Source organism: Python bivittatus, unplaced genomic scaffold, assembly GCF_059951505.1.
Source record: "Python bivittatus isolate LINGU-HERP-01145 unplaced genomic scaffold, Pbiv_v1 ctg000700_np1212, whole genome shotgun sequence".
NCBI lineage: Eukaryota > Metazoa > Chordata > Lepidosauria > Squamata > Pythonidae > Python > Python bivittatus.
This window is the reverse complement of record NW_028277098.1, coordinates 70,939,523-70,957,422: the sequence shown is the minus strand read 5'-3', so window position 1 is coordinate 70,957,422 and position 17,900 is coordinate 70,939,523. Positions and strand designations below refer to the sequence as shown.

Here is a 17,900-nt window from a genome sequence, read left to right as displayed (position 1 = left end):
AACGTTTTCATTTCAAACTTCGAACTACTAGTTGCAAACTCGTATGGATACTCTTGGCCGTGGCTATCAATGTGGCAGATCATGTTTTTTGGTACTAAATCTTTATCTTCCTCCTCACCATTTACAAAGTCAGACTAATGACAATTGTTGATGTAACTGATGCTAAACACCTTGAATTTGTAGTTGTAATTGCTTGTGATTTTAATGCTAGACTTCACCCAAATGTTGAAACCCTTTACTCCCACTTTAATTGGGACTTCCTATACCTAAAGATGTAATTTATCATCAACTTCATCACTTGAATAATTATTTAAAGCAGCTGGCAGCTAGTCCAAATGAGTATTACATTCAATATTTTCATGTTAAATAGTCTGATAGAATACATTGTAGGAGGAGAGCTGTATTAGTCTAGGATAGCAACTTTTCAGGCTAACAAATTTTATTAAAAGGCATAAGTTGTTGTGAGCTACATAATATATCTGATGAAGTGAGCTTAGCTCCTGACTGCTTATGTTTTGTAATAAAATTTGTTAGTTTGAAAAGGATGACAGAAGGGAACTGTGAAAAACATACTAAGTCAGACATGGTGCAGTACTATTGACCTCATTTTAGTTTTTCCAAATTTAACTAACATAATCATCCTTTTCAAAATCAACACCCAGTCATCACTTTCCTCTCATTAGATTAGCTTCCAACACCCTGGATTGTCATCTGGAGCAAATCTGTCCAGTTGAAACTACTACGGAAAGGGATTAACCAAACTAGATGGTCCAGGAAAATATAGAGAGCAGCCTTCTTGTTCTTTAGCTCACCTATAGCTTCTCAGCTGTGGCAATGTATTTCTATGGAGAAGAACAGCAGTGAAATATTATAATACTAATAATTAACAGCATCCAGGTGACACTAGTGGGAAAGCCCCAATTAAGAATGCCAGAAATAAGTTCAAATCTAAGCCTTAGTTCAATTGAAAGTGCGTCAATGCCAAGATTAAACTAGTTGAAGCCTACAGAGCCAACTGTCATTATTTGTGGAGATCTGTAAATTATTTGAAAAAAATGATATAAAACCTTGCTAAAAAGGAAAAAGCAGATGGTCTAAGTCAGTAACTGGTAAAAACAGTTAAAGAGGACAACTATTGCATTCTAGTGTTTTGTAGCCCATTCCTTATCAAAAGCTACATTTGGATTGGGCAAAACAATATCACCCAAAGTTTGAGTCAAGCATTTTTCAGTTTTCTTTTGAACATTCAAAAGTGTTCACAAACTTTTAAGCACCACTGTATGTCTTCTAATATTAATATCTCCAAATAAACAAATATCTTTCTCAGACACAACTGCTGTTCAGTTCCTCAAGATAGTCTGATACCCCTCATTTACAGCAGACAAGCCAGCCTACCACAGAGCTGCAGACTACTAAATGTTCTGAAGCACTCAGTACTTCTCCAGAACAAATACAGAGGAGATTAAACTTGACTAAAATATTAGCTCGGTCATTTGGGGGAGAGGATGATAAAATGACTTTCAGGAATTATCTTTTGATATTATTACTGTTTCCCGTCTTCCCATTCATTTGGGCTTTAGTTCCTATATAACCATCATGAACAAAGATTTGGTTATATAAAAATATAACCATAGATAGTAAAGAAGACTAACAGAATCTTATTTTGCATGAGCAATGCTTTACTATTGTATTATACCTCTTGAAGTTATAGAAACTTAAAGCACAATTAGCCAAGTGTCATTTTCTTTATAATTGTCTTTTGAAATTAAATATAAACTGACATAATACTTTAACAATAAATATATAAATAAGAATGTCACCAACATCTTGAATGATCATGCAATAAAATTACTCTTATATAGCTCTGATGTGTGCTATAAATCCAGACTTCTCAAACTTTGCAGGACTGCAATCCCATACCTCCCCCCCACCCCCATAAAACTAATGATTTCACTGGAGTTAGTGTTGGGTAGGAAATAAATATACTACTTACTTCTAATATTTAATTTTTTACCTCTATATCACATGGGTTCTCAAACTTTGCAGTACTAGAAATGCTCGTTGTAGGCTCACATAGCAAAACAAGGAACAAAACTCAAAGAGAAGATTTCAGGAACCCTGTCAAAACTTGCTCCGGATTTTTCTGGGCAAGCCTGCAGTTTGGTTGCACTGGCAAAGCAGGGAGCAAAGTCCAGAGTAGGTTTTGACAGCACTTCCACTTGTTTCTGCTAGCTTGATCAGGTTTTTAAAAAATGTGTGTGCTTTCCTCTAAGTTGCTTGCAACTTCCCCCTAGCTCCTGGGGATCCTGACCCAAAGTCTGAGAACCCCTGTTATAAATCAATAATTTCAATGAATGTTATGCTCATGATGACTTTATTCCTTTCAAAAGATGGAAAAGAAATGGATTTACTAAGAGATGTAGTCTGATATCCTGCCTATAGTGTATACTACAGGAAAAAGATTTGCCAATATATTTTCAATAGCTTTTTAGTACCCCAGATAATTTCTGATTATGAAATTCTGATTGTCCCCATGTTCATTCATAATTCAATAATTGTTTTATCTTAGCTACCTAAAATTGTCTTCACTATATTTTCTGTGGATGTGAAAGTTTTCCCAGTATCATGCTGCATTGTGCTAGAAAAAAAGCATAAAGTAGAACATGCAGTTCGAAAGAAAGAAAGAAAGAAAGAAAGAAAGAAAGAAAGAAAGAAAGAAAATTGTGCATCAGAAGCCACTTATTCATTTAAACCGTTTAAACCATAACACATTACTGTTTAAATAGCCCTTCTTCCAAATCAGCTACCAGAAATTCATCTAAATGCAACTACTAAGTAAACTTCATGGCCTGAGAGCAACATGCAACAGCTTCTGACAGGGGCATACCTCACCATATTAGGTAGTCAATATCCCAGAAAACAGAAAGGAGAACATAAGCCTAATAAAGTCATTGCTCTTGGAGAGCAATGAAGTTTCTGATAGTAAAGCAAAGAAATGAGTAACAGATATCACAACAGATCAGCAGAAACAGCCCTGTAATGGAGAGTTAGAAGAATTTCAGCAGAGCTCTTCAATGAAAAAAGAACAGAAGTTTAATTCTTTCCCCCAGGAAATGTGAAATTAACAAGAAAACAATATCATATACACTTGCATAAAAGATAGTTTCCTCCCAGTCAAACTCAGCTGCTGGTGACTTCATGGATCATCCATGTAATTTTCTTCACAACATTACATACCATTCATGCAATTCCCTTTTGGCATAAGTGATGTATGTGCAGAGTGCAGAAAAGAAATAAGAAATAGTAAGCCAAATAAATTAAAAGCATCAGATAAGAAAAATATAACAATACATAGCTAAAACTAGTTTATACCAACAACAATTATTCTACTTCTCTATACCTTTCCATCCTTGCTAACCACCTTGCTTCTACAGTGTCTACATACCACTTCATACACTCATTTTCTGTTCTGAACCACTCTGACCATTCCATTTATTCTTGGGCATGTTTTATTTTGGTCAATACTCCTCTTCATTCAGTAACTAAACTTCAGCTCCACTCGTACTCCTGCCACATGCAACATTTTCTGTTAAAAGTTAAGGACATATAGTTTTGGCACATTTTGGCCAGCATGCCAAAAGTACAACCAAAGTCTGGTTTTACCCTACACATAATCATGATATTCTATGCAAGCTAGGATCTCTAATTTAGATACAACTTTGCAAGTCAACACATTGTTACCTACATCACACCAACTAGGAAGTATATGCAGCACACTGACATTCCCTCAGGATGCAGAACAACTATGATGGACATTAGTGTCTTCCTCATTAAACCAAAACTCACTCAGAAAAATAAAGGCATAGGGAGGTTCCCATTTTCACATACTCACTGATAGATGAATACCAAGGTAAATATAGCCAATTCCCAAGATTGTGTAACCTAACCCCATGCTCATTGCAATAAGCCTGCCTACTCTGACTGATCTACTGTACATTCCTTGCAAATATGTTTTTCTAGTATTGCTCCTGAATCAAGCACATTTTCCTTATTTTTAGTGCTCCAGATATTAATAATTCTACTAAGTAATAATTCAAAGTCTCAAATGCTATTGGACTTAGGCTCAGTATTTTAAAAATTAGATGTGTTAGCCATGACTAAATGACTTTCTTTACAGACAGTTACTGTACTAATGGAAAACAATTCTGGAATAGAATAAAGCATTATTAAAAATAATTAAGACCATGAAAACTACATTGCAACTTACAAATAAATGACATTCAGAAAACTAACACTTTTCATGACAGTATGCTTTCTTCTGCATTTACAGTATGAATTTGAAATACTTATATCATCAATATGAACTTTAAAGTCTGATATTTGGTTTAAACTGTATTCTGAATTCTCTGAGAGTTTGTCTAATATGAAAATAAAAGAGAACTGAATATAAAGTTCAAGTTATTGCATAGTCTTAAAACAATCTAATACTACTAGATTTTTCCCCCTGGTCTACAGAAAAGAGTGACTTACTATCCCATCACCCAAATGTTTTATGTGTTAACAGTAACCTGCTTGCAGTTTTTCCTTCTCCTATATGGATCACTAGTATAATATATCTTTTAAGCAGGATCTTCTAGCTAGCTTATTAATCATTACATATAAAGATATTACACTGTCATGCAGTCTGTCAGATTTGACTAACCAACTGAGAAAAAGAACAGAAAGTTTTGCCTACTTTCAGAGTAATCTTTCTAACTGTTCCACATTGTTAATCAACTTGGATGAAACTTTAATTTATGGAAGTAAAGAAATCTGATGGAAACAGGTCTCTCACTTTACTCTATGTTGTAGAAACCATTCATAGGGCCCAGCACATATTGATCTAGGCAAAATTATCTGAAGTTTTTCTTAGTTTAAATATCACTTAAGATTGAAAGATGAAAAACTGCCTTATTTTCTATATATTAGGTTTCTTAATAATTTATATAGAAAAATGCTTGTTGAATTCTACTCATGTTATTTTGCCATTTCTAGTTCTGACAAAAGCATAATTCTGCTTTATGGCTTGGCTATTCCAATTATATAATAAATTAGTTCAGCCATATGTGGCTGAGCAAAAAATACAAACATGATGTATTTGTTTTCATCAGCCCTGAAAACCACCAATCTGTTTTTGGGACTTGTTCAAAAGACTCTGCATTGCTTTGAAGTTCTCAGCAACTTCCTCTATTGCCTCTGCTTCATAATTATTTATACCAAGCTAGCATGCTATAGTTTAGTGAAAAATAAATACAAATACTGATTATCACCATTATTATATATACTATCCTTTTGCTTACCCTGTCCTCCATTACTTCTTCAGTACCATCCATTTCTTCATCCTACAAAATAAACAGACAAACCAGAAATGTTTGAAATAAAGTTTTCTTTCTATATTAATAGTAAGTTCAATTAAGCTAACTGAAAAATATTAAGGCAGATAGTATTCAGTATCTTTATAGTATTTAGAAAATGAAAAACAGTCTGGTAATATTAATTAAAGCCTTGAAATTATTCGTACACTTGAACCTGAATCTCCAGCTAAATAGTAAATTCAGTTGACTGCAGAATGTGTTTAAAACATAATGAAAAATGCTTTTAGAAAAAAAATCTCTGAAGTATATTAAAAAGAGTCACTTGATATACTACATCCCTATATCTCTTATCATAATTTAGTAGAAGCGTACTATCAGTATGCAACCTCTTGCTCCATTACCCATTTGAAAAGGTTAGAACATGCTATAAGTTTCATTCTAACATGTCTCCATTTCTCTACACTGTGAGTTGGATGACTGTGATTTCTGAGACTTGTTGGTTACTGATGTGCAACAACATGTTAAATAGTTCATCAGCTTCAAAGAGAAATTTGACAAAACTTTTTCACGGCTCATCTTGGGGCTTTAGTAACTTTCCAAAGGTGTGCAGGAGATTGCAAAGTATCTGAACATTACTCCCAGTAGTTCAGCTAAGGAACTACTGATTTAGCTATCTTCTAGTTAAGATGATAGGTGAAACAGTGCAAATACATGATTGCAATGAACATTTGAGCATTTGACAAACTTATTTTTGAAGCAAAATACTATTGAGGCTCTTGTGAATCAGTTATTTAAATATGTATTACTGAAATGCATTATTTATTCTTTTTAACTGTACTGTGCTATTATTTTAACTGTGGTTGTACACAGTAAGCAACTGTTTGCATTTAATTTTATTTTTCAATAAATTTTATTCATGTCTTTTGGATAGTTTCATCTTATAAACAGCACTACAATTATATTTTCATTTTCATACACTGGATGTCTTTCTTTTGCCTTTCTCCTTAATAGTTGGGTAGGTGTGTGTGTATGTATATATGTGTATACATATATCCATCACAACAGATCAGGATTTAATCTTTCATTCGTCGCTTTCATGTATGAACGACAATACCTACATCCTTTGTAAAGAAAGAGATTCCTGTGCCTCTCCGTCTTTCTTTTGGTCGCCTTCTCTCTCTTACTGACTGCTTGTTTGAAGTTCTGTCATCCAGGTCCTGATCCTCATATTCTGTTGAAAGAAACAGAGTGTTAGCTAAAAATAGTTTATTCAACCATGGGAATATTTTTAAAATGAGGCCAGATGGCAGTTGTAGAGGTTTTTTTTCAGCCTTATCATCTACCAATCTATATCAATCCATATTTAAACGTTTAACACCAAAGGACCAAACCAGTGGGTCTTCCAAGTACAGCTAGCCCTCAGTTAACGACGATTTGTTCAGCGACCAAAGTTACGGTGGCACTGAACAAGCAATGGTTACAACTGGTCCTTGAAGTCCTGGCCATCCCAGGACCCCTGCAGTCACATGATCGCAATCTGGGCACTTGGTAATCAGCTTGCACTTACGACGGTTGCAGTGTCCCATGGTCACGTGATCACAATTTGCAACCTTTCCCGCCAGCTTCCACAAGCAAAGCCAATGGGGAAGCCAGCAGGGAAGGTCGCAAGTTGCTTGAGTAAGTTTCCCCCACCCATGCACCATCCCCCAGTCCCTCTGCGCTTGTACTACATCTTGCTGATCACCCACGTACCATCGCACATCCTCCCTGAGCCTGCCACTTGTGCACCCTCATGCCCCCACCCCCACCCAGCAGCAGCCACCCCAAGTTCCACTGCACTTCCACTGTGCCTCCCCGCCCATACCCTCCCTCCCTCTCCCACCCGCGTGCAGCCACTTACCTGCCTGCCAGCCTGCTTGCAAACCACCTGGGACTTGCAACTTCCTGCTGGCTTTCCCACTGACTTTGGTTGTTGGAAGCTGGCAGGAAGTTGCAAGGAGGTGCTTGCTTAACAACCAATAATCCTCACTTAACAATGGTAGTGGGGACTGCAGGGATTTGCCACTGCTAAGTGATCCAGTCATGTGATGTCACACTTTACAACCGCATTGCTTAGCGACAGATATTCTGGTCCCAATTGCTGTTGTAAGTTGGGTTTACCTATAATGGATTCCAATATTGCACTGGAGACTCAAAAAGAGAGTGTGTGTGTGTGTGTGAGAGAGAGATTACTATTATTCTTCCAGAAAGAAAGGTACAAGATTAGCCCCAAATAATTGTAATAAAACCACTTGAAGGAAAGAAGAAAGCAAAAAGAAAAATGAAACTACGTGTGTGTGTGTGATGGTAGTGGTGGGCTGGTATATTTAAGCTGCTTCTCAGTATAGACACAGATCCAAATAGTTGTAAAATATAGCAACGTAATAAGTAAATACCATTTTTCTCCATGTTGCCAGCTGATGTGCTTTGGTAATCTGCTGATCTCAATGAATCAGAAGATACAAATCTACTTGTCTTGGGCACATGAGAACTTGAATAAAGACTGGAAGTTAATGAAGGAGAGACAGCAGTTGTAGGTTTGTCTTGGGTTAGGCATCTCAATCGACGACCAGCAGACTGGAAATAAAACATAGGCCTCAATAAAAATTGGTAAGAAGGTAATGAACAAAAGCTAAATGCTAGGGTTAAAATTAACTGTATTATATCCCTTTAGCATAATAGAATATATACACAAAATAGGACTCATTCTATTCTTATTATTGTGTATATAAAGATCAAGTATAATAGCACAGGCTATGTAAGCTATAATTAGGTGAAGAAAGAATATATATGGTCACTCATGTTTTGGTCACCTCATGATTGAATTATTGTAATGTGCTGTACGTGGGGCTATAACTTTTAAAGCCTGACATGGGCCTCATTATTTGTCTGCTATGGTCTGACTGTCCTGTAAGATCTGACAGTTAGTTCTCTCTCGATCCGGTCAATTAAGCAATGTTACCTGGCAGGAGCTAGGAAGAAGACCTTCTCAGTCATGGCACCTGCCCTCTGGAACAGCATCCCCCCCAGGAATTTGCATAACCCCCACCCTATTGGCCTTTCAAAGAGCATTTAAAAATAGGCCTTGGATTAGGGGTTGGGAGGCCTTTTTGTCTGTTTTTATCTCTGCTGATTTTATCTCTGAGAACTGGTTGTTGTTCCCTCCCAGTGACATTATCTTGCGGGTGCTATTTTTTCATGTTATTGTTTGTATATGATAAGCTGCCCAGAGTCATTGGAGTTGGGTGGCCTAGAAATTTGATTAATAAAATAACTCTAACCCTAATCACAAATTGAGAGCAAAAACAAAAATCAGAACTTCTTGGACCAAGAATGATCACTTTCTATCCACTTTAAACTTTACTTTTTATAGTTATGATCAACACACATATACATCCCAGTCCTATTGATGATTCCATATGGATTTAGATTACAAATAATGCAACAAACCCAATCTAAATTTACTCCAGGACTCTGATCAGAATATATTTTAAATAAAGGAAAGTTTTATTTTATCTGTATTGGGAAAATAAACATTAGCAATTATTTCCCCAGATTTTCAAATATCTAGACCTTTTTCTTGAAGATATGTTGGGGACAAACAATCATCAATATACACTGATGTGGGTCTTAACTGCTGGCAGCTGATCAGGAATGGGATCCTGGAAGTACGGTGGAGTACATTAACGCAGTATACTGATGCTATGAAAAAGGCATATTTCTCAGTTTCCATTTAATAAGGATTGAAAATAAAGATGACAGTATTATAATTTTGTTTATGATATTATGGCATAGCTTGATATAAATACTGTATACTAAGGATAGGTTATCTAACTAATTTGGACTTCAGCTTCCCTAAACCCAAGCAAGCATGGCCAATGGCAAGGAACTGTGGAACAGTAGCCCCAAGCAACTAGACGGCAGCAGGTTACTTGTATCTACTTTTTACAGTTCAGGTTTCTCAATCTCAAAGTACATACATACATAAAAATAACACATCCTATGAGTAAAGGCTTAAACTGAAAAACTGAAGGTTGAGGCAAGGCAGAGATGTATAAAATTACTTATGATATAAATAAAACCAATAGGTAGAAGATTTTATACCCCAAAAAGCAGCAGTAGGCCTAGATTGACCTTAAAAGGGGATAAGGTGCATTCATGGAAGAAAAGACTAATAGACTTGATGGCTATATATCAGATCTAGTATCAGGGCTGGTTTGATATAATAATACAAGTAAGAGGGTACTATTATATCCATTCCCTACTTGTGGGTTTCCCATAAGCACCTGGCTGACATTTCTCTGATCTGGCAGAGCTCTTCTTAAATTATAATTACTATTGCTCACATCCTCTGCAGAAGCCATTGAATGACATTTAAAAGGCATTTATTAAGTTATGACATCTGGCCCTGCCCTTGAAATAAAATGTCAGCACTGCAAACACAGATTTGTTCCAACAAGTTATATTTGGACAGATCATACTCATTCTGAATACCGGTATAATCTGCTGATTAAGTTGTATATTCTTTTACAAAGTTCCATAGCTATGGTACAAAAATAAAGAAAAAAATTACAGAAGTAAAAAGCTATTTCTTTTAATAACCAAACAAAAAGGTGGGATACAAATTAAATATATACTTTTTCCCCAGACAATAATTTAAATCTGTTACTCATCAAATGCCATAAATAATTTTGGGAAAAAAAAAAAAGATTTCAAGTATGGCTTCACTCACATCTTCATCCAAGTTTTTAGTCCATGGTGAGTTGACTTCCCTGGATTCTCTTGTGGCAGTATCTTCTTGTCTTCCACTGCTTCCCTCACTAGCTCTGAGCCTGTCTGACCTTTCACTTGGCTGTTCCTGAGTAAACCGCTCTGCTCGAGATCGGCTAAAGGTTCTCTCTGCCTCCTGCAGATCTGTAAGTGTTATACCCTGGGAAATAAGGCAGTCTTTGTTAACTAGGTGTCTCTTTACACTGAATAAAAGTCCCATCACAAATTATCCTTCCCACAATGACCAAGCTCGAAAAAGTTGAATTTCTAATCAGGGGACAGTCTGATCAAGTAAACTCAAAGCTGGGAATCGCTACTTCGAAGTATGCTAACTCAATGATCTATTAAATAGGGCACTTCCAAATATTAAATATGAAGTAATGGCAATCAACTTTTCTTCTGACTGAAAAACAGTTTTTCATTTTCATTTCATTTAATTATCATTTATAACTTGAATAGTATTCTTCTTTGAAAATAGATATAAATTTGAGAAGTAATATAAATTTATTCAAAATGGACCTTTTAATGACCAAAGATAAATAAGAATTTTTTCATTCTGAAGTGGATTAGAAAAAATCTATACAAGACAAATTAAATAATTTAGAGATCATAATACCTACTTCTTCAGAAGTTAGTATTTCTCACCTGGGTAGATCTACGAGTCTGGCGAGCTTGCCTGGATCGTGCTTTTCTTAGAGATTCTGCCTCTTCATCTCTTACAGGTGTCAGATATGACCTAAAATATTATGATAAAAAAAGAACCATTTAAATAGAAAAATAGCTTCTGCAAATAAGAGTTTCTGCTTTTTCAACAGTTAATAAAAGTATTTCTACTACAATTATTCCAATTTGTACACATATGGGAAGGAAATGTAGCTGCATTACATTTGTCCAATCCTCTTTTAAAACTATCCATGTTGGTGCCCATGATTACATTAAGTTGTAGTAAATTCTAGTTCCACTATGTGCTGTGTAAAGTAGGATTTCTTTTTGTCTATCTATAATCACCAATGTTTTATCTTCTGAAACAATGAATGATTCCAGATTCTAATATTGTGAAAGGGAAAGAAAAAACTTATTTACTTTTGTCATGCCCTTCCTTACTCAACTTTATTTGATAAATGTATATCCCATGTTTCTTCAAAAGCTTCTTTTCCCAAGGAAGTCAAACCTATTTACATAGCATTCTCTCTTCCACAAAAACAACCTTGTGACGTAAACTTGGCTGAAAGATTGACCGAAAATCACTGGTGAACTTCTATGGCTGAGTGAGGACTTGAACCCTACTTTAGTCTAATACCATTACTCTCATACTGGAGAAGGCCCACACGGGGTTATTGGTGTAGGGAAAAATTGGAGGAGAAAGTGCAATGAAAACCCTTGTCCCCAAGTTCCCAGAGGAAAAGTAGGACAGAAGTCAAACAAATGGGTGAATCAGATTTAATTAATACTGTTTAGCATTGTCATCTATGTTATGATTTTGAAAAATGCAATATACTTTAGTGTCAGGGAGAATATTTTAGCTGCATGTATCTGAAATGATGAGACATTTTCAAAGTAAACAGAAGGACAACATGACCCAAGAAGCAGCAATCAAAGCCCCAAAAAACTAGAAGTGGAAGAAAGTATCTCATTCTCATTATATGAAACAGTTGTTGACAGCATATTTGCTGATTCGTGGCACAGAAATCTGATTCTTTAAATAGAAATTAGTAGACAATTTTAAAAGCTAGAAAGTATTCCATTTGAAATTAAAAGAGGGACAGCAAGTCATCTACTGCCATCTTGTGGGATGAAGAAATCTAGAAAGATGCATACGATGCAAGAGAAAAAGAAAAAGACTAGCCACTGATTGCCTTAGTTGCAAAAGACTTGTAAGTTTATATTTCACATGACTTCAAATATACTATTATATGTGTTATCCATATAACCATTTAAATGTTAACTTTTACTACTAAAATGATTGCTTGAAGGAAAAGAGTTAAAACCTTAGCCAAACTAACTCAGTTCACAAGTCTGCTCATAGTTCATTAACAGGAAGGAAGATAAACAACAATTAACTATTATCTTGTGAGCAAAAAGACCTAAATAGAATATTGCTAAAGATAGTTAAACAAATACCTTGGATCAAATTCAGCAAGCATGCAAAATCAATTTAATTAAAATTTTAAAAACAGCATAATAGAGAATACAGACACTCAATAAGAGGCAGATTTACCTGATATTTTAGCCATTTTGCTGGGAGTAAACTGCAATTTTAGGATATTATTAAGATACCCATGTTTTTTACATTTCTCTTCACATCCTTTGCAATGAAGACCACAAGTGTTTTTAAGTTACTTGCCGCTCTATGTTCATCTGCCTACCTTCCCCCCACCTTCACTTTTTAAAACTAAGTCTAAATAACTGTGAGCCACCAAGAATGCCCACCTTGAACTTCTTCTGACAGACTGCCCAAGAGCTGAAACTCTTGCATGGACCACGGCACAGGAAATCAGGATTTCAATAATAACACACGAGTCTCTGACCTCTTCAACATAAAAACGCAGCTTGGTGTCTGATAAAGCAACAGTAACCTTTTCTCTTCCGAACATGGAAAATCAAATAGCAAACAGAATTCCTTCCCATCCTACATTATCGCACCAGCACTGGCAGCTCGCTTTATAAGAGGACAAACTTATCGCAAAACAATTAACAATCAAAGCATGACTGATAAGCACTTTCAGCAGCAGGTGTTGGATGACTGCTTGCTTCTTTAAGTATGTGAGTCCTTTGCTGTCCTCTCCTAACACAGCAAGAAGGGGCAGATTACCCTTAGTTCCCAACAGGCTAGATTCACACAAAATATTTAACCAGGTTAAAGATGCAGTGACTGCATTTGCACACAATGTACTACATTTGATTAGTTTTAAATCTGGCTAGTTTTTCTATGCCTAAGCATAATTGTGCAAACATAGCCTGTTTGGTTAGTTTATGGTTCTATTTATTGTACATCTTCAAATTCAGTTAATTTAATAACCAAGTTAAGGAATCAGCCAGATCTTAAAAAGACAGTTCTAGCAACCTTCTTAAAATGAAGTGAATGTTACTGACTGCTGTACACCAAAAATCTATACACTAAAAATATCTGATTCTATAACTCACAGAATGGAAACCCAAACCTTCAAGCCAAATTCAGCCAACCAAGTCTCTTTCTCCTCCAAAATGTCACCTGAGGCCTTTCCTTAGCTTGCTATCCTTCTTCCCCGGAGACTTGCAACTTCAAATAACTGGCAGCACCTTAAAGCAATATTCACTGACTGCTTGTTTTTCCAAAAGGAAGGCAAAGCAGGCTCTTGACTTGTTCTAGCTCTCTGGAAGACAGTGCTTGAAGATTTTTCCCTTTATTTTGTCTGCTTCTTCCTCTGACTCCTCATTTGGAGAAAGGTATGGAGTCGGCCAAGCCAGAGCTTAAGGAGGAACTGAGTAAAAGTAATCTGGGACTCTTGAAGCTACTCCTTCCAGAAACAAATGATGCCTATATATGGAGTTTGGGGAGGAAGAGGCTTAGAACCACCCTACCATGAGAGAAATCCTGTTCCTTACTCTTTATAACCTCATGTAATATTTCATGAATATTACATGAGATTATATCAGCATGTCAACTATCAAACAATATCTTTACTCTGACAAATATAATGATTGAACCCATTCGCCTTGAGAGGTATATGCTGTTTTAATAAGGCACTATTTGATGAATTTTCATCTCATTTTTAGCCACACATAGACTCAGACACACACACACAGACCAAATGATACTTTGCTTTGCTGACACTGTGCTGTGAACAGAAGGTACAGACACAGCCAAAAGTATTGGTACCTCTCCACTTTCCCCCAAACAATCCCAATTTGCTGTAAAATAAGTTGAAACTGACATAAGTAAATGGCATCCACCATTCTTTATTCCACAGTCCATTGAGCAGGCACCTTGCTTTTGATGTATGACTTAACATATTCTTGTAAATAATAAAACAAATGAAAATGCCATGGACATAATTTTGGCACTTATAATAATTTGGTACTATAATAATTACTTAATATAATTTGGTACTTACTATTTACAAGAATATGTTAAGTCATACAATAAAAGCAAAGTGCCTGCTCTATGGACTATGGGATAAAGAATGGTGGATGCCAAAAGTGGAAGGATACCAATACTTTTGGCCACACTGGTAGCTTAGCTTCTCATAGATCACAGTTTTCATAGGAGAAGGGACAGCTGTCAAAAAGGAAGGAATCTTAAAAACACCTGAGATGGCACATTAAGATTGGAGAGGTTTCTGGGGAGAAGCTGAGTAATGAGAGATTTAACTAGCAGTAAAGGTGTCGTAATAGCTGACATGGATTGGACAGAGAGGTTATTGAAAATGGAATGTTCTTCTGTTGATTTCTATCCAGAGTAAGGAAGGGTGACTGGTAAACCCAAAATGAACTGAGCAGTTCACACTAATAAGGATTTATGGGATGTGGGGTGAAACCTGGAAAAGACTAAATTAAGCGTTTGAAGGCACAATTCAAAAGAAAACATTGAAGAGAAAAAGCACCATAGGAAACTTTTCTCAAAGGCCACAGGCCATAAGTTAGACAGAAAATCAAAGATGTGCTTGTCTGAAGAACATTAGCCAAAGTGAGATAATCTGTCAAGTCTACAGAACATGAAGGAGGGTATTTTGCCCAGTCATTTGGTAAGCCCTTTCGTTAAATACAGATGGGAAACAGAAGTAGTCCTAATATCTAATGACACAGAGGAGTGCTTACATGCACAATATGTTAGGATCATGTAATGAAGGACAAAGCACAAAATATTTTGCTACGCTATGCTTGGTTAGAAAGGGGGGCAAACTGCCCCCACAAAAAATACAAACCCATTAGCAGTTCTGAAACTGGAAAATTGAAAGTGCTTGGCTGATACCGAAACTGTTTCGTAAGTTCAATAAAAAGGAACAAAAACTGGAAACTCTGTAATTCTGCATGTTTCAATCAGATACTGCAACATACCCCATCACAGCTACCTGAATATAATTCCATACTAACTTTCAGTCTTTTTTAGTAAGGTGTGTTCTTTACTAGGTAGCTAAATGTTTACCAAGCCTTTAGGAAAGTAGTCAGTTTGATGAAATAATTCAAAGAAGTCTATCTACCTTCCTCAATTATCTGGAAAGAGAGCAGAAAGCACACCAATTCACAAGAAAGCTATTACGAAAAGACTGAAAAAGTCTCTACCTTAACAAACTGAAAGGTAAATTGGGTTCTAAAGTGAAAGTAATCCAATTACTGAGATTTTGGTAACCTTATCTGTTACCCTTTCCATTAATCTTGTTAAAGAAGACTGAAGACTAAAGAAGACTCTTTTCATCTATGTCAGCTAGCAAGAGCCTAGCAAGTATTATAACAGGAACAATCAAGATTTATTTGCTATTAATATATTAATCTGGAATGAAATGCTTAGGATCAACATGGTGGAGCTCAAGCTCTGTTTTCATCAGGCACCTTTGATTTATTAATAGAGCTACACAGCAGCTACTTCACCTTGATACTGTCCTACATAGTTTAGCTAATAAAATCTGTACAGAGAAGCCACTTTGGCTGAGTGATTGATATTCATGCACAAAGGACTGGAACACCATAGGACTGGATCACATCAAAACTGCTATCAGCAAAGTATGAATCAGAACTGAAGAGGAGCTTGTACATAAACCTGCAGATAGGGAACTGATTAAAGAACTGCATTTTCCAGATATCTTTCAGCAGGCATAAGATATGAGAGTGAATCAAGAAGTTAGAGCCTCTAAGTCACTGGAACTGCACACTTTTGAAAGGAAGGACATTCCAGAGTGCTTACTCGTTTCTCCATAAACTTAGCAATGCATTTACATTTTAATCCAGTGACTTCAAATAGACAAGCTGAAGCAGCCTGTTAAGGAGGCATCTTAATGAGCTAATATTAGTCTGGGAGTTTATGTTGTTGTTGCTAAGAGAAAGCTGCAGCTTTGGGAACACTGAGTTAGATTAATGTGCTATTGTGACAGCTGCCATTAAATGCTGAAATCCCATATTGTAATATCTGGAAATATCTGTTGTTTTTCATTTGAAGCTTCCACTGGAAAAAAAAAACTTTTAATCTAAGCGATCTGTCTTTCTCAGAACCCATTTTAAATCTACAAATTGCTCACTGCTGAAGTATCATATGCTTTTAGCTCATTTGAAAGTATCATAGTTTCAACAGAGCTTAATCACCAATAAAAGGAAACAATTTGCAATTCTAAAGTCAGATGTAACTCTCATTTCCTGCTATGATCCACAAAAAAATATCCATGACATACCAACTTAGTTAACAGAAGATTTATGTTTTGAAGCACCTTCTTTTAAAGAAATGCTAATTACAAAATGTATGAGATCTAATCTATATTCCAGAAGTCTTAGATCAGAATAACTTTGTGTTTTGTTTGCTTGAATTATAATCAAAGATGAGAACAAGAATAATTCTGTAAAAAATATGAGCAGACACTTGTAATAAAATATAAATGGAATTTAAAAAGTATTGAGAGAAATTCTAAGGCTCGGTTATACAAATAAAAATGAAGGCATACTTTAACAAGAATAGATAAAATGTAAAAGCTTTTTACATTTTTTTCAACTTTCTGTACAGAATATTCATAATTCATATACTCATGGAAAATTTATCAGACCAAAAAAAAAGCTGGGACCCATTTACTTCACCTAAAGATATATATTGAATGACAATTGTACTAGAAATGCTTCATAAAATAGTGAAGAATTCATCCCTCTCAATTAATATTATATGAATATGAATTTCAGTGAGAGTAATTGTTTTACGTTCAAAAGTATATCTAATAAGGCTTCAATTACCACTTGAATACTAAATTTTATGTTCATGTTCTAACAGAAAGCAAAGCAAATGAGTATGATTGTTAAAACAAGGCAAAAGAAAATGGAAAGATCAACATGGTCTTTCCTATCAGTGGGTCTGTGCCATGAGGGTAAATTCAGCTCACTAACCTTCTTCGATCCCTGGCATCACCAGTAGAGGACTCTGTTCCAGTCAATGAGTTAGAATTAGTACTTGTAACACCATTAGAACTTCCAGGTACAGTGATATTTGTTATGACACTTAATGGAATGCTAGAAGAGACAGCCTCTGTGCTCTTCTCTACTTTAGAGTCACTTTGTTGCCGGTAAGGGGCTCTGAAAAATAAATTATAAGAATATAAAATGAGCTCAGAAAACACCTGAGGAGGAAGAAAAACAAAATGAATTACACTGCTAATAGAACAATTATCTGAACATTTTTTTATAACAGTGATTTCTTCTTAGTGCATAAATAATGACAATTAATATGATTAAAATGTGTTAGAACAGGAGTGAAAAAACATAATTCCCCAAACATTGCACTCCAGTTCCCATCAGGTCCAGCTAACAAAGCAGATGAGCAGAAATGATAGGAGGTAGAGTAAACAACTAGAGAGCCCATAAAGAAAAATCTTAATACAAATCAGTCAGAAGAGAACAATGAAGCCTGGCTGTAAAGAAGTGCTTTAAGGTGTGTTGGGGAACCAATGTAGCATTTGTCTATAACTCTTTAAAGCAGCTGCTTATTTTTCCAGGATCACACAGCTGCCATCCATAGCTGCTGCATAATCCCTGGAAAAGACATGGTGCTTTAAAGAGCTGCAGACA

The 17,900-nt window shown here is 35.7% G+C and overlaps 1 protein-coding gene across 16 annotated transcripts in view; it reads right to left on the bottom strand.

The window, feature by feature from the left end:
• PPP1R12B (protein phosphatase 1 regulatory subunit 12B) overlaps positions 1 to 17,900 on the bottom strand; it is a 128,657-nt gene that overhangs the window by 56,860 nt on the left and 53,897 nt on the right. For all 16 annotated transcript variants that reach the window (XM_088154441.1, XM_025170050.2, XM_088154442.1 and 13 more), the window contains 6 exons: positions 17,223 to 17,408; positions 10,809 to 10,899; positions 10,126 to 10,323; positions 7,790 to 7,970; positions 6,473 to 6,585; positions 5,340 to 5,381 (listed from right to left, as the gene is read on the bottom strand). In XM_088154441.1, the coding sequence (XP_088010567.1) occupies positions 5,340 to 5,381; positions 6,473 to 6,585; positions 7,790 to 7,970; positions 10,126 to 10,323; positions 10,809 to 10,899; positions 17,223 to 17,408 (811 nt within the window). The remainder of the gene's footprint in view (positions 1 to 5,339; positions 5,382 to 6,472; positions 6,586 to 7,789; positions 7,971 to 10,125; positions 10,324 to 10,808; positions 10,900 to 17,222; positions 17,409 to 17,900) is intronic.